Below are 22,366 nucleotides of genomic sequence, written 5' to 3'. Positions count from 1 at the left end.
GACGCGGGGCTCTGGCCTCTGCCTGCCGCTCCGGAGCGGGGCAGGACAGGGCAGAGCCGGAGCTGGGGGGGCTGGAGGGGTCCCAGGGAGAGAACCTCGCTCCTGCGCCCACCCCTGCGCTGTCCCCATGCGCAGCCTCTGCAGTGTCCCCGTTCCTATCCCTTGCAATGTCCCCAAGCCCGAGTTCAGCGCCGGCCCCGAGTGGTCGTGGGGGTAGCCGGGGGTCAGGGCTGGCCGTGGCAGGGGCACCCCGAGCTTCCCCTGGCCAGAGACCCCCGGCAGGCAGCGGCACTGCCGTGAACGCCCTCGGCTTGGCCCTGGCAGGGCAAGAGAACCCGGTCCAGCTTGGGGTGGGGGCACCCATGTCCCCCCCCCCGGGGTGTCCCTGTGCTGGGGGAAGGCAGGGGCGCGCGGGAGAGCACAGGAGACGGGGAGCCTGGGCAGGTCTCTTTATTTCAGGAGAAGCAACTCAGGGAGCGGCTGGTTACAGGCGAGTCCCACTGCCCCGTGGAGCCCCGGCACCCCACGGTGCAGGAACACTCTCCTCCGGCAGAGCCCATCGGCAGCTCCGACGCCGCTCTCGCCAGGGCTGGACTTCCCCGGCGCTGGCCCCGGAGAGCCGGCGATGCTGTGCCGGGCTGGGCTCACCCCAAACACCGGCCCAGGATACCCCCGGCACAGCCGCCGGGACCCCGCGGCAGGATGGGGCCATGCCAGTGCCGGGGCAGCGGGATGCTCGGAGGTGGCCGAGCGCCAGCGCTGGCATAGAGGGGCTGAGGGCCTCCCCTTGTGCCCCCCCCCCCAGCCCCGCTGGTGCAGGGGCTGGGGGTGGCGGGTCCCCATGGGGTGCTCAGGGCAGGAGGCAGGTTCGGCCACCCCGAGCATCCCCTTCTCAGGAAACGTTGGTCTATGCTGGGACCAGAGAGGTGTCACCCAAAAGCGAACGCTGACAGCCAGGGCTGGGGTGGGGGTCCTGCGGAGCTGGGGGAGCCCCGCAGCCCCCCAGGGCGGACAGCCAGTTAGTGCAAACAACGTCTATATTATTAAAGCTGGCGGCTTTGGGCTGGCGGCCCCGGTCCCGCCATCCCTGGGGGGGGCAGCGAGGCTCGGGGAGGCACCGGGGTGGGCAGGGGGGGTTTGGTGGTGCCAGGCAGTGTCTTGGGGGGCAGCGGGGCAGGGACAGGATCGTCTCTCGCTGGTCGCCAGCAGCCCCGTCACAAAAGGACGCAGGGCTTCTTGGGCTTGGCCGGGACAGGGTTGAGCACGGCCCTCACCGCCTCGGTGAAGACATCCTTGATGCCCTCCTGGTTGAGCGCCGAGCACTCCAGGTACTTGACGGCGCGGATCTGCTTGGAGAGGCTGATGCCTTGCTGGGTGGTGATGGGCGCCTGGTTCTGCTCCTTGAGTCGCTTCATGGTCTCAGGGTTGTTTCTCAGATCCTTCTTGGTGCCGACGAGGAGGATGGGCACGCTGGGGCAGTGGTGGCACACCTCCGGGTACCACTTGTGCTTGACGTTCTCGTAGGAGGGCGGGCTGGCGATGGAGAAGCAGATGATGAAGACGTTGGTCTGGGGGTAGGAAAGCGTCCGGAGGCGGTCGTACTCCTCCTGGCCGGCCGTGTCCCACAGGTTTAAGTTAATAGTCCTGCCATCCACCGTGTTCTGGGCGCTGTAGTTGTCGAAGACGGTGGGGATGTACTCCTTGGGGAAGGCGTTGGTGGTGTAGCAGATGAGCAGGCAGGTCTTCCCCACCGCCCCGTCGCCCACCACCACGCACTTGATGCTCTGCATCCCCGCGGCTCGGCGTCCTTCGCGTCCCCCTTCAGCAGCCTGTGGGGAGGGGAGAGGGTCAGGGTCAGGGGACATGGTGGAGCTGGGGTCACCGTGGTCCCCCTGCTCGGACACCCGAGGCCGGAGGGTGCAGAGGGGCAGGTCACACTCGGTTCACCCTCCATCCCGCAGTCCGGGTGAGCTTCCCGGCCAGGCGCGTCCCCCCGTGCAGCCCCCACGGTCCACAGCAGCCCAGAGACCCCCCCGATGGGGAACCGCACCCCCTGATCCAGGACAAAAGTGTGTGCCACCGCGGCTGCCATGCTCGGGGACAGCATCGTCCCCAGGACGGTGCTGCCAGGACAGCCAGGCTGCTGCAGCACCCCGTGCCGTGCCATTCCACGCTGTGCCGTGCCTCCATCCCGGTAGGAGATGGAGGGCAGCAGGGCATGCAGCCAGGGGCAGATTTGGGCTGTGGGAGCGTGCGGGCTGCTGCCGTGTGCCCCAGCCCTGGCGCCCGGTGCCACACACGCCAAGCGGTGCTGGCCCCGGCGGGGCAGAGGCCGGGCTGGTGCCACGGCCAGGCCGGAGAGCGGCCGCTGGCGCGGCCCCTCGGGGCTGATGTCCGCTCCGGCAGCTGTGTTTATCCCCGAGCCCAGCGCGTTTCCCTGTTTGCCTTCCTCAGGTTCCCTCTGCAATTGCCATTAAGGGCCGCATCCTGCTCCCCTTCCTGCGGCAGGCTGGAGCCGGGCGCTGCCGAGCCCAGCCCAGCCGAGGCGCGGGGGGCACCGCACGGCGCCGGGGCGAGAGGTTGCCCACCCGTGGGGCTGGGCCAGCATCCCCTTTCCCCACCGGGATCTGGGATTTGTCCCGTCGGGAGGGTTATCTCGGCCGGGGCAGCGGCTCACGTGCCGCAGCGACGGGGCGGCAGCGGAGGTGCTGGGGTGGAGGAGCCGGGGATGCCGCATCGGCCCAGAGCCCCGGGCTGGGGCGGGGGGACACACAACCCTCTTCCCCAGAGACCCCCGGGGCTCTGGGGAAGGGTGACGGGGCCGTGGCCCCCCCCCCGAGCCAGACCCTTCCCCTTCCCCTTCCCCTTCCCCTTCCCCCTCGGATGGGGAAGTCGCTCTTCCTCTTCCCGCCCTGACACCCGGCTTCCTGCCTGCAGCGGGACCTGGTGCGACGTGACCCCCGCCCTGCCTGGCTCCCTGCCTGCACCGCTGCACCCCCGGGTACAGGCAGGACAAGCCGGGGGGGGCCGGCCGGAACGCCGCTGAAGCCACTGCCTCAGTTTCCCCACTGCAAAAGTGCTTCCACGGCGGAGGGTCGGGGGGGATGCCTGGGTCTTCAGCTCATGAATGGGGGGGCCGCAGCACCGGGGCCGTTGCAGGCAGCCCCCCTCTATCCCCCCCCCCCCCTCCACCGCAGGCAGCGCCTGCCCGCAGCAGGAAGCCTGCTGGCCACGCCGGGGCTGCTCGCACAGCGTGGGATCCCGGGCGGGTCACAAATAAATACCCGGCCCCTTTGGCCTCGATTTTTCTCCCCGCTTCGGTCACGAACACAGCCCGGAGGGTTTCCTCACACCAGGCCGTACCGGCCGGGGTCCCCCACGGCCTGGGGGGGGGGCTCAGCAACGGTGCAGGCAGCAGCAGGCAGAGGGGTGGGAGCAGGATCAGGGCAATGGGTGCAGGAGCAGAGGGAGCAGGAGCAGGGTGATGGGGACAGGAGCAGGGAGATGGGGACAGGGAGATGGGGACAGGGAGATGGGGACAGGAGCAGGGAGATGGGGACGGGGCGATGGGTACAGGATCAGGGGGAGCAGGAGCGGGGCGGGGGGGGAGCAGGACAGCGGGAGAAGGAACTGGATCAGGGCAACGGGAGCGGGAGCAGGGCGATGGGAGACCAAGCTCCCTCCATGGCCACGCTGGGCCATCTCCAGGGATGGGCAACCTCTGTGGGGCTGTATCTGCCACCCCGCTGCCCCATGCTGTCACCGTACAGCGCTGGGGAGGGAACCCCCGGGGGTCCCGCCTGCCCGTGGGGGGCTGCCCCGCTCAGGCCAAGCATTAACTGCCTGGGATGCCCAACACACCCTCATTTCTCATCAGGTGCTGCCGCCAGCTCCTCGTCCGCCACCCCCCCCAGCACCCCCAGTCCCTGCCTGGCTGCATCGCGCCCAAAACACCCCTGCACCAGTGCCCAGCCCTGGTCGCCCTGCTCACCCCCAGCTGCCAGGGACTGGTGGGACTGGCGGGACTGGCGGGACCACGCAGACACAGTGGGGCCACGGGACGTACGTGGCACCCGTGCCCCCTCCGTCCCGCAGCCACCCTGGCTCTTTGCCCAGGGCTCCCGGCGCTGGGGGGGGGGTACCCCGGGGCAGTCCCCAGAGTGGGATGAAGCCACCCCCATCGCACCGTGGCAGGGACCTGGCTGAGCTGGTTGGGACCTACCTGACCCAGCTTGGACCTATCATCTGACCTGGTTTCAACCTTTTTCCCCCCCCATTGTCTGTGAGGCTTGGGGGGCACGGGCACCCTGCTCCCCCTCAGCCCCTCCAGGGCAGGCGGCAGTGCTGCAGCAGATTTTTTTTTCCTTTTCTGATGAGATCGGCTTGAAGAAGAGATGGCAAAAACAAGAATTTTCCTGGAAAGCCATTTTGGTTCACATTTTAGATTTAAATTCTCTTCTCTTCCCAAGCTGAAGGCCAGCAGGCGCTGGGTTGCCAGGAGCTGGAGCCAGCCGCTCTCCAGCTGAAATAAACCCAAACTGGGTTTTGTTTTGTGAAAAAAAAAAATCCAACGTTATTCCTAAATGCCAGCCTTTGGTTTTCTTTGCAAAACTGTCCCCCCCACGGGGCCTTGGGGAGCAGCTGTGTCCCCACGGACCCCACGGGGCAGGGTGGGAGGTGCACCAAGCGGCACTGGGCTCAGCTGGGCGGGGGGAGCGTGCGGCGGGTTTAAAACCACCCAAACCCAGGGGTGCAGGAGCTGCAACGGGCGGGTGCAGCATCCCCGCTGCAGGGATGTCACTGGGGGGGACCCAGCTGGGGGTGCAAGGTGGCGTGGGATGCGATAGATGGGGAGGGCAGGGGACAGCATCCCAGAGCAGGAGCCACCTCGAGGCATCGCGGCACCTGAGGGTGCCCCATGAGCCCCTAACGAGGCATGCAGTCCCCGGCACCCGCAGGGTCCTGCTGTCCCCATGGCCCACGGGCACCCCAAGGTCCCCATAGCTATTTGCATGCTGGGCAGTCATCCTGCAGCCCATGGTGGGGCTCGGTGGAGGGTCCCCGCTGTCCCCCAGGCTGGGGTCCCCCCGCTGCCAGGACCAACTGGCTGGTGGTGTGACACCGGGGCATCCCCCCCGGGCTGGGGCTGGGGCAGCGGGTCCCAGCAAGGGTCACCCAGCTGAGGTGGGAGTGAGAGGGGTCCCGCAGGAGCCCTGGACCCCAGATCAGGGGGGCGTGGGGGCAGTTTACTGCCCTGAGAGGCTGCCGGGGGCACCCCAGGGAGTACTGGGGTCCTGGGGACACCCCGTCGGCAGAGCGGCCGGAGGAGATGCAGCCAGAGCCGGTCGCTGCCTATAAATACCCGGAGGGGTGGGAAGAGCCGCCGGAACCCAAGGACAATGTCGGCAGCAGAACAGATGGGCAGGAGCCGGCCCCGGCGGGGGACGCGGGGAAGCCGCTGCGGCCAGAAGTGGGGTGCGAGGGGCGGCTGTCCCAGGGCACGGGGACGGAGCGGCGTCCCATCCCTCGGGGAGCGGGGCGGCCCCTGAACACCAGCCACGGCCCCGGGACCGTCCCGCAGCGGGACACGGCGTGGACTGGTCACGCCGAGCTCAAACCCTGCACCCCCAAACCGGCCGTGGGGCTGCGGGCACCCCGGGGTGAGCTGGCACCCAGCGGGCACCCATCCGCATCTCGGGAAAGGCCCGGGCTGAGTCAGCGGGGTTGCTAAGGAAGGGGACAGGGTGCAAGTGGAAATGCTCGTGCCCATGAGAGCATCACTGCTATGGGGAAACGGAGGAGAGGAGGAGCAGGGAGTGGGCAGTGGGCCACTTCTCCACGACCCAGGGCCCCTGGGGCCGTGAAACCCCAGCGTGGCCCGAGGCTTGCCACCGGCAAGAAGCAAACGTGGGCGTACGCGCTGCCCGTGGCGGGGCTGTGGCAGGACCCGGGCGCTCGCGCAGGACCGTTTTTGCTCTCGCCATCGCTGGCACCACGGGCACCACCGACTCCGGGTGCGGTGCCGCGGATGGTGGCACGATGAGGGGACCCGCAGGCACGGCCGTGCTACCTGCGTGCACGGGGCAAACTGCTCACCGAGGAGGGGGCTTGGTGCGGATAAGACCCCTGCAGCAGCCAAAGCCCCAACCCTCCCTCGGCTGCCCGGGGAGGACGAGGGGTGTTGCGGGGCCACCCATGTCCCTGACCCGCAGCCACATGGGCTCTGACCCCCCTGGCCCTCCCTGCCCCCCCGCTGCAAGGTGACAGGAGGGGAGGTGGGAACCGTGCCGAACGGGGGCCGGGACGGGGCTGGGGGTTGCACGATGGCATCCCCGCGGTGCCGGGCAGGGGCCGGAGGTTGCCCACGGTCCCTGCAGAATCCCAGAGCCGTGGCACCCGAGGGTCCCGTGGCACCCGAGGGTCCCGCAGCCCACGGCCACCGGACAGCCTGGCCACTGTCCTGCGGCGCCTGGGGACATCGGGCGAACACAGCCCCTGGTGTGCCCCCCCCCCAGAAATGCTGGGGCACGGGCAGCCTCGTGGGGCCGAGGGGCACAGCCTGCGTGGGGCACCGGAGGCGCCTGCCCCCCCCAGCCCGACTCCCTGGCCCCACAGGAGGGGAACTGGAGGAGGAAGAGGAAGGGTCGGAGCACTGAGGGGTCTGCATGGTGCCTAACCCTGGGACTCAGCACCCCTCACCCCAGCAGGACCCTGGCCACCCTCCGCGCCGCTCGGCCGGGATTTGGGGTGCTGGGGAGAGGGCATGGGCGGGCGAGCGGGGCTGTGGGTGACGCACCGCAACCTCTGCCCCCCCCCCATTGCCACCCCCCCTGGATGGGAAAAGCGACTCATCTCTTCTTCAGCAGAAAAGGGAAGCAAAACCCGCTCGCCATCTCTCACAGCCAGGGCATCCCCCCCGCTGGGTTTTTCCGCTGGGGGAGCGGAGCAGCCGCCCCTGCGGGCTCCCCTCCCGCTGCCGGCCTGGCGGTCCCCAGCCCCACGGCACCTAAACCTGACAAACCAAAGCAAACCAAAGCGCGCCGCGCAGGCTGTGCGCCGTGCGCCCTGCACCCCACGCCACATGCACCCCACGCCACATGCACCCCACGCCACATGCACCCCACGCCACATGCACCACACACGGCGCACCCTGCACCACAAACCCTGCATGGCGCGCCGCGCGAGACAGCCCCCGCATCGCACACGGCGCAGCCCACGCTGCGCCCCACGCCGTGCACCTCGCACCCCACCTTGTGCACCAGGCGCTGCGCACCCCACTCCCCACCACAGGCACCCCACACCGGGCACCCCACACCGGGCATCCCGCGCGGTGCCGGCAGGGAGCAGAGGTTGCGGCCGGCACGTCGCTGCCCACGCTCACGGGCCGGGCGGTGTGTCCATCCCGGACAGACGGACAAGCCCCGGCCGACCCAGGGCTGGGGGTCAGCTGCCATGATCTCCGGGGTCTCTCCTGCTCTGCGGGGAGAGCAGCACAGCGCGGCCCCCCCGGCACTGCCATCGGCTCAGCAGGCAGAAAGAGGAAACTAATAAAATCTATAAATACCGAGCAGGGACCCCATGGGGCCAAGTGTGCCGGCCCGCCACCGGCACCGGCGTGGGAGCGGGGTGGGGGCGGTTTCTGCCACGACTGTGGCGGGGACCCGGTGCTGGTGCGGCCGAGACGGGATCCCCGCTCTGTGGGACATGTCCTGAGGGGTGCTGTCACCGGCACCCCCCGCTCTGCCCCGTGGCCCTGCTGTCACGGCTAAAATAACTTCCATGCTGAGTCGAAGGATTTTGGTTTTTCCTCATTTTCCAGCTGCAGGCTCGTCGTGACTAATTTCCTCATTTTATTTCCCTTCCAGGTCGGTGAGCTCCGCCACCGCGTCCCGCTCTGCCCCTTGGCACGGTCACGGCTGCTCCCTACCCTCGGTCTCCCGCTCGAGGCGCTGCCAAAGCCGGCACGAGTGGCCCCTGAGCCGGGGCCAGCACTGGCCAGCAAACCCCTGCCCCAACCCCGCAGTGGGACGGGGCCAACATTGGCCGGGGCTGCTCCCGGTCAGACACGGCCGCCTGCATCGGGGGGATCCTGGGATGGACGGAGGGGTGGACGGAGGGATGGTGGGTGGGTGGGTGGGTGGGTGGATGGATGGATGGAGCCAGCCAGGCCAGGCCATGCTCCCTGGCCTCAGGGTGGGAAAACAGCTCACACTGTGGAGGCAGGGTGCCCAGCACACCAGCACCGGACCAGTTCGGCCCCTCTTGACTCGACGGTCAAACCAAAGCCGCGGGTGCAGGATGCCCGACCCCTGCTCCCAGCCACGCAGGGCACACACCACACCTACACCCGCTGGCCGCCACCACTGCTGCCATGAGGTGTGCCGGCCTCGGGTGCCTCCTGGCATCGCCAGAGACACGCCTGCACCCACGGATGCTCCCAGCTACCAGCACCCCACGGTTCCAGCACCAGCCCCGCTGCCCACCCCAGCCGAAAACATCCACCACAGCTCAGCCCCAGCGGCAGGGCTGGACGACGTCCCCACGTGCCACTGCCGGCGCTTCGGCAGCTTCTCCTTCCGCCGAGGAAAGAGGAGTGAGCCCAGCGGGACCCCAGCCTATGCACCCACCCACAGAGCCATGGCCACACCGTGCCCCTCCCGGGGGGGGGATGTCTCCCCCAGGCACTCGGAGACCCACGGGTGCCCCCGCTCTGCAGCGAGCCAGCAGCGGGACGGCATCGAGAGGCGGCGCAAGCCAAATCGGGAGCTCGTGTTTGGCCAACGGCACAACGCATCCCACCACTGCCCCCCAGCACGTCCCCCCACTGCCCCCCACCAGGAGGGGAGGAGAAGGCAGGGGAGGAGAGGGGAGGGCAGAGCTCCCCGAAGCCTCACCAGAGGTGACCCCAAGCCCAGGCGGGTTTCACAAAAGGAGAGTCACGGGGCTGCGGCACACTCACCGTCTGCCCAGCCCGGGGGGCCTGGGGTGGCCCAGCAACAAACACCCACCACAGCCAGACACCCACCCCGGGGCCAGCCCTGCCACACAGCAGAGCTGACCGCGCTCCCCTGCTGCACCGTGCCACCCCTGCACCTCCCAGCACTCTGACGTGTGCGAGCGCATGGCCGCGTGAGCACTGCAGCGTGCACCGTGGCGTGCGATGGGCACGGCAGTGGCAGGGCTGCAGCGTGCACCGCAGTGTCTGCGTGGTGTCTGCTGAACATGTGTGGCAGCATGTCTGTTGCAGCGTTGCGCTGTGTTGGGGTGTGTGATAGCGTGTGCGAGTGACGTGCGTGTTGCAGCGCGTGCAGTGTTGCAACGAGCGTTGCAGCGCGCACGGGACGTGCAGCGTGTGTTGTAACGGGCGTGTTGCAAGGTGTGTGCAGCGCGGGGCTGTGGGCAGGTGTTGCAGTGGGCGCAGTGGCTGTGTGCAATGATGTGCGGTGCAGTGCGTGCGCAGTGTCCCGCAGTGTGCGGTGTTGTACCTTTCGGTGGGTGCAGTGTGTGCAGTGCAGAACCCTGCAGTGCATGCACTGAGTGTTGCAGTGGGGTGCCTGGTGTGCAGCAGGTGCGGTGGGCAGTGCAGTGGGCACAGGGTGCAGTGGGCACAGGGTGCAGTGCAGCGGGCAGAGTGCAGTGCAGCAGGCAGTGCTGCGGGCAGAGGGGGCAGTGCAGCGGGCAGAGGATGCAGTGCAGCAGGCAGAGGATGCAGTGCAGCGGGCAGAGGGTGCAGTGCAGCGGGCAGAGGGTGCAGTGCCCTCTGGTGTGCAGTGCAGCCCGTGCAGCGCCAGGCACGGCGGGTCACGCTGTGCAGTGCCTTTCCGTTCATGCAGTGAGCGGTGCGGCGTGTGCGGGGTCAGTGCAGTGGGGTGAGTGCAGTGGGGTCAGTGCAGTGGGGTCAGTGCAGTGGGAGCAGTGGCAGTGGGGGCAGTGGGGGCAGTGGCCGCGGGTGCAGTGCCGGTGGGGGCCGAGCCGGTGCAGCGGCCCCGCCGAGGGGGTCGGGCCGGGCCGGTTCTGTCCCCGCTCTGTCCCGGCAGCCGCCGGCCCCGCTCCCCCCGGGGGCCGCTCCCGGGCTCCGCCGGGCGGCGGGGGCCAGCACCCCCGGCACCCCGGACCCCCGTTACCCCCCGTCAGCCCCCGCCCTGGCCCCGGCGGGCGGCTCCTCCCGCCGCCCCGACCCGCACCCCGACCCGGACCCGGTACCCACCCCCCCGCCCCGGCAGCGGGACCCCCATCCCTGGCCGGCTGCCGCCGGGTGCCCCTGCCCCGGCAGCGGGACCCGGCCACCCCCCCCCCGACCCCCGACCCCCGGCCCGGTCCCCCACTCACCCCGGGGCATGGCGCGGCGGCTCCGGGCGGCGGGCGCGGGGCCGGAGGAGCAGCAGCAGCAGCAGCAGCAGGAGCAGGAGCAGGAGCAGGAGCAGGAGCAGGAGCAGGAGGAGGAGGAGGAGAAGGAGGAAGTCTGCGGCCGCCTCCTCCCGCCGCCCCGGGCGGTCCCGCGGAGAAACTTCCCTCCGCCGCGCCCGGCCCCCGCCCGCCCCGCCGCTTCCTTCCTCGGCCCGGCCCGGGGGCCGGGGGGGGCCTTCCCTCGGGAGGGTACCCGGGACGGCGCGGGGGGACACACACCCTGAGTCCCCCCGGCATCGCCCCGCCGCCCGGCCCCGGCCCCCCCCCCCCCCCGCTGCCCCTCGGAGCGGGCTCCGGGTGCCAGCCGGGCAGCGGGGAGGGGGCGCGGGAGCCCGCCCCGTCTCCAGGGCCGGGGGCTGATGCAGAGGCTGCAGCAGGTTCGGGTTGAGGGGGGGACCGAGGGGGACCCCCAGCACCCCGGCCGCCTCGGCCACAGCTCCGGGACCCGCCGCAGCAGGCGGGTGGGGGGGGGGGGTGTCCGGCTCCTGGTGCCGGAGCTGTGCCCGTTCCCACGGGACCACCCACAGAACAGGGTGCTGCAGCCCCCCCCCCCGCCCCCGGCTCCCTGATACCCACTCGCTCCTGCCCTCACCCTGCCCCGGGGCTCGGGGCAGGGTGAGAGGTGCCTGGGGGTCCCGGATGGCAGAGATGGGGACAGGGATGGGGACAGGGACAGGCTGGGGTAGCCCGCTGCCAGCCCAGGGGGCTGGGAGCTCTGGGGAAGTCTTACATCAGGGGCAGGGGGCTGCATGGGGGGCCAAGGAGAGAGGGGAGCCCACACCGGCCGGCCGGGGCTCCCTGGGGAGACAAGGGGGGATGGCAGGCAGGGGAGATGGCAGCCCCTGCTATCGGGGTGCCACCGGGGTCTCGGGGGGAGAGATGGGGATGGGATGAGGGGAGAGTGGGGACCAGCTGCCTGGGGAGGGGAACCGGGGCCACCCTGCTGCACCCCAAGGGGGAACAGCAGGGTCCCAGGGCTGCTGCAGGGGCAGAGCCCCCCCAAAGCACGGCCTTGTCCTGCTGGGTCAGGGCCAGAGGAGACCCAGGCGCTGTGAGGGTCCCTGCAAGGGCCAGGTCCCCCAAGCTGGGGGTCCCCGTAACGGCCAGGTCCCCCCAGCAGCACCCACAGCCCATGAGGGTCTCTGGCCCTGGGGCAGAACGGTGTCATGGGGGGAAGGCGGCTGCCCGGGGATGGAGGCGAGGCTGTTCTTCATGCCTGTCCCCATCTTCATCCCGGGGCATCTCAACCACGGGGGCTCTGCAGGCATGGGACCCCTTGCCCGCACCTGGGATCTTCCTCCACACCAGCACAGAGGACTGGGGCTGGGACCCCACTGGGAACCCTCTGCCTAGAAATCAGTCTGGCAGCTGCCTGTGGCTCGGGGTGCTGCCCGCTCACCTCCGTGGCCAGCCCTCTTTTCCATCCCAGGCATCCGCCAGGGCCGGGGCTCCCCACGCGACGCCAGCCCTGCAGCCTGGTCGTGTCCCCCCCATCCCGCATCCCAGGGCGGCAGCGTTGGGCACTGCCTGGCTGATGGGTGCCTGCTCCAGGAGTGAGGGTGATGCCTCTCAGGGCAGCGGGGCTGGAGCAGGATGGGACTTTGCTTCCAGGCCGGTGGCCACGGAGCTATTCTGGGGCCGGATCCGATCCCTGCAGGGAGCTTTGCTTTCAGCCCCGGTGCCGAGGGAAAAGGACATGAGAAACTTTAGCCCCTGACCTTCCCGTCCGCCACCGCGGGCTGGTGGCCTCCGGGTGCTGGTGGCTGTGGGCCCCAATGGCGCTGATGGCACCGGTTCAGCACCGGTGAGCGGCGATGCCACCGGGAGCATGTGGCGCTGGCAGGGTGTTGCAGCTCTCGGGGGGGGGGGGGGGGGGGGGGGGTGCCGAAGCGTGGCAGCTCGGGCTTGGCCGCCAGCAACCACGCGCTCAGGCGTCAAAACGGGTCTGTCCCGACAAGTCGGGATGCTCTGATGTGTCGCGGCGCTCTGACAGACAAGCCGGGGCTCGAGGCGGGCTACCTCCAGTGAGGTCACCCATCCAGGCGTCACACGCAGCCACCTCTGCTTAGCTTCCGCGCCGCGCCAGCGCCCCGCGCCCAGCCTGGGCATTCCCGCCTGCGCCCGCCAGAGGCCGCTGCGGCTCAGCGGCGGACGCGAGGAACCCGGCGGAGGCGGGAGGGAAGGGAGGGGGGAAGAGGAAGAGGGAGGGCGTGGCCACCTGCCCGCCCCTGATTGGCCGGGCGGCGGCGCGGGGCGGTCCCGCCCCGCGGAGGGTCTCGCACGGCGGCGGTTGGCTCCGCCCCCTGTCAGCGAGCGTGTGGCGGCGGCGCCAGGGCCCGGTGCGCAGCGGGGCGCGCGGGGGGGGGGGGTGCCTGGAAGAGACCACCGCTACCGGGGGGGGGGGGCTGTCCCGGGAGAGACCGCGGTGGGGGGTGGAGAGGGGGGGTGTCCCGGGAGAGACCGCTGCGGAGGAGGAAGGTGGGGGAAGGAGCGTACCGGGGGGGGGGGGGGCAGGGTTGTCCCGGTAGAGACCACTGCTGAGGAGAGGGGAGGTAGGGCTCTCCCGGGAGACACCACTGCTGCGGGGAGGGAAGGCTCTCCCGGGAAAGACCACTGCGGGGGGGAGGGGGGGGGCTAGGAGGGCAGACCCGGGGGCGGGCGGGGGCCGGCGGCGGTTCCCCGGTCCGGAGTACCGGGAAATAACCCGCCGTCCCTCAGCCGGTGAGGGCCGCGGAGCGCAGCCGGTGCTGCCCCGGAGCGCGCAGCCCGCTCCCGCCTGGCCGAGGGGTTACGGCGGAGCCGAGCCGAGGCGAGCTGAGGTGAGGTGAAGGACCGGGCCCAGCGCCGGGGGCCGATGCCGAGGAGGAGCTGACAGCGGCGGGGGAAGCGGCGAGACAGAGGCGGAAATGGATTTACGGTCGGGAGTGGCCCTGTGGGTCCTGTGCGGCTTCCTCCTGCAGCAGGGGCGGGGGGAACGGCCCCCCGGCTCCCACCTGGACGAGACCGCCATCGCAGGTGAGAGCGGCCCTCCCGCCGGGACACCCCCGCCCCGTTCCCTCAGAGCCGTTCCCGCGTTCCCCGAGGCCTCTCTCTGCCGCCGGCTTCCCAAAGGATCCGGGCCGGCGTTGAAGCCTCCAGCCCCGGTGGTTTGGGGGCAGGTTTGCTCCGGCCAGGGGCGGCGAGCCGGGTTAGGGCACTGCCAACCGGCCTCGGCTCCGTTTTGAGGCTGCTCCCCGGCTTATTGGATAAGTGGTGCTGCTAACCATGTCCCGGCCCTGGTTGGGAAACCCACAGAGCTCAGGGCAAGGGTCGAAGGACCAAAAATAATCCCTGTTTATTTTTGCAATGGACTCCAGCTATTTGCTAATGAGTGTTTTGGATCGTGACTCGGTGTGTTCAGAACGTGCCAGTGTTTAATTTTTTTTTTTTTTTAAGGACGTTCCCAGGTGGGCAGCCTGGCTGGGGAGGCAGCGGGCTGGGGGTGAGGGATCCCAAGGGTTGTGTAACCCTGGCATGCCTCCTGCCCTCGCCCTGCTCCGGGGGCAAGGTTTTCCCACCTCTCAGCCCAGAAGAGGAGAGGTAGCAAAGACCTAACAGCCAGCTATTCTCTCTTCCACCATATTTCCCTCCCCTCTGCCCCAAAAGCCAACAGCCCAGCAAAAAAAAAAAAAGAAAGGAGAAGCCCAAGTCCCTCTGGACTTGGGTGGATTTTTCCCCCAGGAGCCAGGCTTTGGTGGAGTTGTTCTGCTGCCAGAACAACTGCCAGAGCCGGCCTCGGCGGAGGGGCCGGGAATTGTCAAAACCACCGTGGGCACTGGTGTCTGCTGTGTGTCCTTGTGACAGTCCCCGAGGTCAGAGCTGGGAGCCTGCTCGATAAAATGTGCTTTTAGTTGTCAGTAGTGAAACAGAAGTCCTCAGCTCTGCCCTTGCCTTTTCATTGCAGCAGCGCTGAGTTCTTGCATGCTAACAAAAAGAAAAAAAAACCCAAACCCCAGTGAGTTGTGTCCTGTGGGCACTGCAGGTGAAGAAATAGATTGCTTTCTGAAGGGGAAAACTCCCACCGAAGCTGAAGCACTACCGGCCTGGGTGCGGGCCAGCCCGTCTGAGCAAGACTTTCTGCTCAGCAGCGAGCAGAGCTGTCAGCATCTTGGTGGTTCTGCACCTCCACCGCCATCATCCGCAGCCTGGATCCGCTCCGGAGGGTCCCACCTGGCACAGGTTTCCACGAGGGATAACGTGCCGGTTCGGGGTGGTAAAAAAGACGGTGAGCAGCTCTGAACGGTAATTGTGGTGGGGAGGTGCTGCGTTTGGCGCTGTGTGGGTGCGAGGCTGCTCTCTCGCCCAGCTTTACAGGCTGATGTGTTAGCAAGGGCCCGGGGACTAGAGGTCACGGATGGTTTTTGGCTACAGTGGAAGGTGCAGGTGTGGGCGTTCACGTTAATACAGATTAAAGTTGCTGCAGCGGCGTTGCTAAGAAGGCATTTCGCTTTGTGTACAGAGCTGGTTGGTGAGAACAGGGCAAGTCCCTGGAACTGCAGTATCAGGCAAACGATCAGGAACTCGGCGTCTGATTCCTGGGCAGGCAGATTGTTTCATCTCAGCGACGTGATGATTTATGTGGCTTACTGGTTTTTTTTCTTAATACTGACCACATGCTAGCTGTTCTGTAAGAAGTCTCTTTTTTATGTTCTTTATACGTGATCCTAAATCCTTAGGCCAGTTCACATCCAGTCTGCTCCATTAAGGAAACTGGATCTCTGCAGTCCTTCTGATGAAGCAAGGTTTATGCCTCCAAGGAATTTCCAGATGAGTTATTTTTGGAGGCCCTGCAGAAGTGTGGCAGCCCTGGTGATTCAGCTGCTGACTTGCTCTTCTCTCTGAGCAGAGGCAGAGCCAGGGCAGGCAGGGAGCAGTCCAGAGACTTAATCTCTTTCATAAAATTACCTACAGGTGGGCTTTTCCTGCAAAAGAGCTACTTTTCATTACTCTTGGTTTTTCACAACTGGTATGTTCTGTTACTTCTGGGTTTAAAAACCTGCAGAGCAGCCTGTGGCACCTTGCAAGGGAATAGCTGGTTACAGGTTGAAACCCCAAATGTGCAGATGAAGGTGGTCAGTAGGGGATTTGTTTGCTCCGAGTGTGGGTAACTCACAGCGTAACTGCACCGTGTCCCTTGCTGGGGTAGCTAGGAAGTTCGGTGGTGCTCGTTGCACTCTGCTCATGTAGCTGAAAGCTAATGCGTCCTCTGAGATCACTTGGCCATTTGCTTTTTAGCTTTTAGAGCTGTTGCTCGCAGTTCAGTGCAGTGAATATCCTCAGATAGCATATGACACTTTTCCTTACGTGTTCCCTGGAAGCAGAAAATGAGGGTTGTGTTGGCTGCACACAAGTCTGCGATAGCACAGGCTCTTACTGTGGAGCAGAGGTAGGTGTTTGATGGATTTTTGAAAGTGAAAGTATTCATTTTTGATGGATTTTTGAAAGTGAAAGGGCTTTTTTTTTTTTTTTTTTTTGACATGGCTTGATTTTAATGATACAAAAACCTGACAGCACCGGTCACTTTTCTGTGGAACAGTGAAATTTTTCAGGAGATGCAGGGAAGTGGTGTTTGTAGAGAGCAGAAGCATGAGTTTTAGCAGTGTTTGCTCGTTGGGCTTGGTTGCTTAGATTCCTGTGCACACTCAAGGATGCATCGGCATGCTTTATTGAGTATTAGTATATGTTTCTTATTCCTAAGATTTTTTTTTTTTTTACATAAGAATTCGAAATGGGTAGTTTTATCCATGGAGAAGAATTAGAGTTGGTGACTGAACTCCAGGGAAAATCAGATTTTCTCCTGGCTTTGACTTGTTCAAAGGCAAGCGTTTCTAGCAAGTGCTTAATCTTTAATCTTTTCCTGCCTATATCAGATTTAATTTTGGTTACACTCAAAAGCACAGGAGCCATTTCGCAAGGCATAGGAACAGAGGTGGTGTGTGTTATAGAGCCAAGAAGGACAGCCAGTCCACAGTCCGACCCCCGGAGTAGTGCAGACCCCAAAAGGCGCTCGACCTCCCTCATCTCCCAGCAGTCTATTTTTGTGCTAGAGCACATGTTTCAGAAAAACATGGTGTCATGAAGAAGGCCGGCGGCTGGTCCCCCCGCTGCTGCGCAGGATGTGCCGACAGTCACCCTGCCGTTATTGTTTTCACCCGCTGGTGGTTATTTTTAGCATGAATTTGTCTAGCCGAAGCTTCCAGCCCTGGGATCTTTCGTATACCCCCCCCTAAAAGGGGCAAGAGAGGCTCCTCGTGGACGTTATTAGAAATATTACTTTCAGGTGGTAGATTTTCTTTTCTTTCCAGTTATTTGCTGTAATCTGTCAGTTGCCCAAGTCTAACCTATTTAATGCAGGTTTTGTTCAGTTTTCTGTTGGCAATAGTCCTTATCAGAGCGTTGTCTGGGGTTATGTCAAATGTTTTACAGAAGTTTTATGTGTACCATCAGGTGTTTTGGTCAAAAGTTTTTACATTTTCTCTCAATAAAAATAGTAAGCTTTCTCGATAGCCTGTGTTTCATTAAATTGTGTTAACTGGTATCAGTGAGGCTGGTCTTCTTAATTTTTTTACTTGATTGCCTTCTGTACAGACCAGCATGGGTGGACAGTGAAGTGTCATTGCTGCTGCTTATGCTGGGGATCTTCAGGTTGGGCTTCAGGTGTCTTTGTAGGAGATCCAAGGAAAACTGACTGTGAAGGGGCCGGGCTTTGGATGACTGGGCTTCATTCCTGGTTCCCTTAATTGTGATACCTTTCATCTACTGCTGTCTGCTTTGCTAGATTAATACCTGCTCCATCTTCATACAATAATGTGGAAATAGTACAAGTCTGCATTCCCCAGAGCCTTATTTCATTTCATATTGAGATTGTTTTCTGTGATCTTGGATCCACAGGGATGTGGGGCCGTACCTGCCACGCTCTGCCCGTGCTGGAGGAGGCCTGGGGTCTCGTTTGGGTCCCCATTCTGGCATCACTGAGACAGACTAGGGATCCTGGTGTGGATTTTCTCTGTCTGTCTTTCCTGCAGCAGTTAAAAGATGGGCTCTGGCTAGTGTGGTGAGACTGACCCATTCTCTGGGCCCCATGAACCTCGTGTGCCCAGGCAGCGCTGTGCCCGGGAGCCAGAGCCCGAGGGGCTGGACCCTCTGGTGCGGTGGTGGCACAGGGCAGGGTTTGGCATTTACTCGTGCCAAGGCACAACAACTCCTCTTTCCCTTCCTTTCTCATTCTCCCTGCACCTGTCTCCTGCTTCCCTGTCTTGATTCCTCTATCACTAGATTTCTGGAGTTGTCTTTGCTCTTGTTCAAGTGGTGTTTAACACGTGGGATTCTTGCTGCAGCTGGGGGGGTTTGGTGCGTTACCAGAACACAAGTTATAAAAATATTAAGATGATAATAAAAAGAAAACCTGAATGCATACCCTCAGAGTTACTATGTTTGTCTGTGGCACTTTGAGCCTAAGCTACACATAAAAACATGGAACATCAACGTTTAACAAAATAAGTGTGATGAAGGGGGGCTACAACCACAAGCTTCTAACTAGTGATTAATTTGATGGGGGGAAAAAAAAAATTCTGGATGAGTATGCTGTGTTGGAGCACTGCAGTTGAGAGCTCCTATACTTGTCATTTGAAGATGCAGGGTTTTATTGAAAGCTAATCCTTTGCTAAAAAATCTCTAGCTAGGACAGTGATTGGTTTTGGACTTTGAACTTGCAGTGAAATCTTTTGACATATGAAGAGAATGTGGACTTGGTGTCTTTTGAAAGCTTGATGCAGTAATCTTGCAAGGTGGGAACACAAATGGATGGTTACTTCTTTACCAATTTAAATGGTATCATCTTTAGTTGCTTAGTTAATGAAACATTATGTTAGTGCATTTATTTCATGCTGCTGAAGTTTATGTCACCCACCGTGATGCCAAACTCTACATTTGTCCTCTATTCCTTTGCCAGAGCCTCTGATTTCATCCACTGCAGCAAGTAAGTTGCTTTTATGAGTTGCCTTTAGAAAAAGTCTTATCTTTTGAAGTCAGGAGATCAGCATAAAATCAGTGGTGGTAAGATACAAGCAGCTAATTGAGACACCATTGATCTGGCTGCTCTCTGATGTTTGTTAACCTCTCGGTGCTGTGTAAACAGAACCACTGCAGGATTTCATCCCCCGTATTAGTGTGCTGGAAACCTCCAAATCCTTCTGTAGCCTACCCTGGACTGCAGCCTCGAGGAGGTACACGACCCGGCTTGTCAGAACGCACCTTCCCTGCAGTAACTCTTAAAACCCCGTCTTTCCCACAGACCTGGAGGAGTTCGTGAAATACAATGACCTGCTATGCTTTTCTTGCTTTACGGTGAAATGCTTCTTAAAGGAGTCTTTGTCTCCAGGACTAGAAGGATTTTGCTACTGTGCCTTTTGCTTTAGCTGCAGTTAAGTCTTTCTAGGTATGCGCTTTCACCGAGTAGAAGTTGCACATGTGAGTGGCAGTTTCAGGCTGGGCAAGGCAGAAGTAGTTCTGGGAAGTACTTGGAAAACTCTGCCAGGAAATAGTCAATGTTCTTTACCAGTTTGATTGGAAACCTCAGTGGATTGCACAGCCTTTATGTCGTTTAGGAATGAAACTCATCTCGAGGAATCACCATTCTGAGAGCTGGAGAAGTTACTGTCTTTTGGCATCAAAAGTGCAGCCTTGTATAGAAGAGGAGCGGGGCTGGATGGGCATGTGTTCGGGCTGATAGCGCTGCTGGGGAGCTCCTGGCTCCTGCCTGCTGATTCTGATCCCTGTGTTGGCCCAGAAACTTGGAGAGATGCTCAGCTGGATTAGAGTGTGGATTTTTTTCTTTTTCTGAAATTTATTTATTTATTACTTTGAAAAGCAATTTTCTTCATGCCTGGTGTGCCTCCCAGGTACTATTTTCAAATGGGCAGCATTGCTGGTGGAGCTCGCAGTGCTGCTGCCGGGATGCTCTCTGCTGTCGTGAGGCTGGAGCAAAGAAGTGGCAGAGGTGAGCTCTCTGGGGTATTTGTTTTCTTGGGAGTTGTGCTGGTGCAAGTACATATAAAGCTTGTGTTCAGACTTTCCAAGCTACTTATGGCCTTTGCCCTCACCACATCCCAGTGGGAGAGAAAAATGTGACTTTAACTTTGACAGCCTGGAAAGCGCAGGTGGGGGAGGCTGAGCTGTCAGGGCACAGACCTGAGCATTAGAGCAGGGATCTGGGTAACTCAGCATCTTGCCCAACCCCAGCGGCCCGGAGATGCCTGGGGGAGAAAACAGACCTTGCATGTGACTGGAAACAGAGGCTGAATGGGGTTGTTGAGCCTTTTTGGTGTCTTCATTGCCCAACCAATCCTCTTTTCTCAGGACCGTGCCTCACAGCTGTGCCTTTTGCTTTGGCCTTTCCTAAGGTGAGGCAGGGATACATGTATACACGTGCTCACACGCGGGCAGTCCAAAGCAGCAATCCTCCTGTCCTTCCTTTCCTCTCGGAAGGGAATGAAACAAATGTGTGATGAAGCCTTCTGACATCCCTTATGGTGTGGCCGGCAGGGTCTGTGATGCTTCAATGGTCGTGATGAAACGGAGTGTGCCTCACCTGAAAGGGAGTAAGAATGAAAAAAAATTTGCTTTTCTCTTGCCTGCTCGGTTTGTGTTTGGCTCCTGGGCTACTTACTTGGTGTATATTAGTACATCGTTAATTCTCTTCTTGCTAAGTGCTCTCACCTCCACTTCCTCCGGGCAGCGGACAGATGTCTGTCTGGTGCACGCTGTGCTTTAGACTGGTACTGCAGGGGGAACTCCAATAGCGTGCCCTGAGTTTTGTTTCAAGATCTGCCTGGTTTTTGGTGAGGGAATGGAAGTAAAAGGGCATGCTGGTGTAATTCCACGTGGATTTGTTTGTTAAAAGGAGGGTGCGTTAGCAGCTGATTGAAAAGCAAAAGTTTTCCATGTGGTTATCCCTCTGCTAAAAATTCTGCTTCTGCTTATTCAACATGGAGGCTTTGCTGATTAAAAAAAGGTGTTGGCAGTGGCACTTGTCCCCTTGTAGTTCTCCAAGCCCAGATTCAGTGCCAAGCTTGGTTACCCTTTTGCTGCCTTCAGCTGCTTGAATGTAACCAGCCTTGCATTTTGTTTTTGAAAGGCCTAATGGCACAACCTATTAGTGTTGAAAAAACAGTTTACTTCGTTAATTACCTTTGCTTTAAAAAGAAAGCTATATAGGGAAAAATAAACTCCTAAGCAGGCAGAGCAAGCCAGAGACTGGGCCGTTGTGGTTCTTACTGGGGCAGCTCTAGGATTCCTGCTGGAATGAGCCCCCTTGTTACCTGGTGGGGTACGTTTTCCCTGCGTGGTCTGGCTGCACTGAACCGCACTGCAGATACCTGCTAAGGCAGGACTATACGCTGGAAACGGGAGACAGGACCTTAACTGGTGTTTGGGTGAAGGTCTGCAGCGCAAGCTGGGAGTCCCTCCGGTCCGTGGCTGGAGAAGGAGATTAGATCACCCTTCATTATATCGTGGTCAAGTGCTATTAATAACGTGGCTTTTTGGCCTCTTTTATGCTCTCTCCCTGTTACAGAGTACAGCCTTCGGGACCTTCTGTTTCCCTGCATCCCACCCTGAGGACTTCAGTTTGCTTCTGGAGTTTGAGAGATGTGTTATGCATGTGTAGGCATTGGCTGCCTTGCTGACCCGTCTGCCTTTGCTTGTGTGATCTGATCCAAGTGGGTCCCTCTGGCAGACTTTAATTTTTCCTTTCCCTTCATTTTAATCAGCCCCTGCAGTTCTGCGTGATTAATTTTCTGGCACCTTCGTAACTCTGGTTCATATTTTAGCAATTGATGGTGGTCCTCAGGCAGGCGTAGACGATGGACTCTCTAATTAAGCCATTGCTCTGTTACTCCTGCAGCACATGTGAGCCTTGAGAAGCTTCTGCCTCAAACTGTGAGCCTGTGTGTTTAAAAACCAGCATTGTGCCAGTGTGGCTCACCTGGGAGCTGAGTGTTGGGCACTGAGGTGGAAGTGGTTTTGGTGAATTACTCTTTTAACTTACTAAAACTAAATAAATATCAACCTCTTAGCTGCCAGAGTGGAGTCGGTGCAGCTGTGTATTGAGGTGAGCTTTTCTATGCTGTCCCTGCTGTGGGGATGGGGAGCCAGGTGATAACCGGCGCGATGGCACGACTGTGCCCAGTTGAAATATTTGTTTTTACTGGCAGTGACAGGATGAAGTACCCACCTCTACAATCGATATGAAAATCATCAGAGGAACATAAGGAAGTTATTAAGATAACTGCGCATGTTTTTGTACATGAATTGTCTATGCTTGTTTGTTTTATCTTTATGAAATAGTATCAGGATGCTTGTTTGGATTATGGACCTATTTTTAAGTAACCTATTTTTTCCACTTTGGAAAATGCATTAGCTCGCTGTGTATCACAGACATCTGTGCAGGCTGAGTTTGGGAACCACCAAGTGTTCCTTGAAGCTGCTCTCTCACCAGTGTAAGCTGTTGCCTCTTTGTCTGGCAAGTATATATATGTTGCTAACCTTTGCTATAAGAGATGTCTGCAGGATCCAGGCAAATGCAGCGCTTCTTTGTAAGTGCACTTTATCCTACCTACCAAGGAGCTCTACTATGTTGTTTTAATTGCACTGTCCCTTCACCTCTTCCAGGGCTTGGAAATCACAGGCAGCTTTACCGATCCCAGCCAGCCTTCAGAAAGCAGAAGCAGTAGCAATTGGATGGGAAACGGTTATGTTTGTTAACAAACACATGCTCGTGCCGCACGTTTTGCAAGAAAAGATGCTATTTTTGTACCTAAGTATTTTTTACAATTTTCCCTGAAGGGCAGAGTTTTAAGGTCAGTTTAATTCATTCCTTCAGGTTTTGAGCTCTGGTGCCTGAAATTTTGTGATTCTCAGA

General features: G+C 61.3%; 2 protein-coding genes across 12 annotated transcripts in view; one reads left to right on the top strand and one right to left on the bottom strand.

Moving 5' to 3' along the window:
* Positions 1–434: 434 nt before the first annotated feature.
* RHOG (ras homolog family member G) lies at positions 435–10,452 on the bottom strand. Its single transcript, XM_052812867.1, has 2 exons — positions 10,330–10,452; positions 435–1,829 (listed from the first exon to the last, which is right to left on the bottom strand). Exon 2 carries the CDS (start codon positions 1,788–1,790, stop codon positions 1,215–1,217), a length of 576 nt encoding a protein of 191 aa, XP_052668827.1. The 5' UTR covers positions 1,791–1,829; positions 10,330–10,452; the 3' UTR covers positions 435–1,214.
* Positions 10,453–12,641: 2,189 nt separating this feature from the next.
* STIM1 (stromal interaction molecule 1) overlaps positions 12,642–22,366 on the top strand; it is a 102,341-nt gene continuing 92,616 nt past the window's right edge. For 3 of the 11 annotated variants that reach the window (XM_052812524.1, XM_052812527.1, XM_052812532.1), the window contains exon 1: positions 13,058–13,422. In XM_052812524.1, coding sequence (XP_052668484.1) covers positions 13,314–13,422 — 109 coding nt within the window. In that variant the 5' untranslated portion in view covers positions 13,058–13,313. Of the gene's footprint in view, positions 12,747–13,055; positions 13,423–22,366 lie in introns of those variants that run through there. The other 8 variants (XM_052812522.1, XM_052812523.1, XM_052812528.1 and 5 more) reach the window with 6 other exon arrangements.

This window comes from Harpia harpyja, chromosome 17 (genome assembly GCF_026419915.1).
Source record: "Harpia harpyja isolate bHarHar1 chromosome 17, bHarHar1 primary haplotype, whole genome shotgun sequence".
NCBI classification, from domain to species: Eukaryota; Metazoa; Chordata; class Aves; order Accipitriformes; family Accipitridae; genus Harpia; species Harpia harpyja.
Note: the sequence above shows the minus strand (reverse complement) of the source record. Positions and strands in the feature narration are given on the sequence as shown.

Bases quoted from the DNA above. Each gene is read 5' to 3' on its own strand.
- RHOG (XM_052812867.1), bottom strand. From the start codon at position 1,790: ATGCAGAGCATCAAGTGCGTGGTGGTGGGCGACGGGGCGGTGGGGAAG.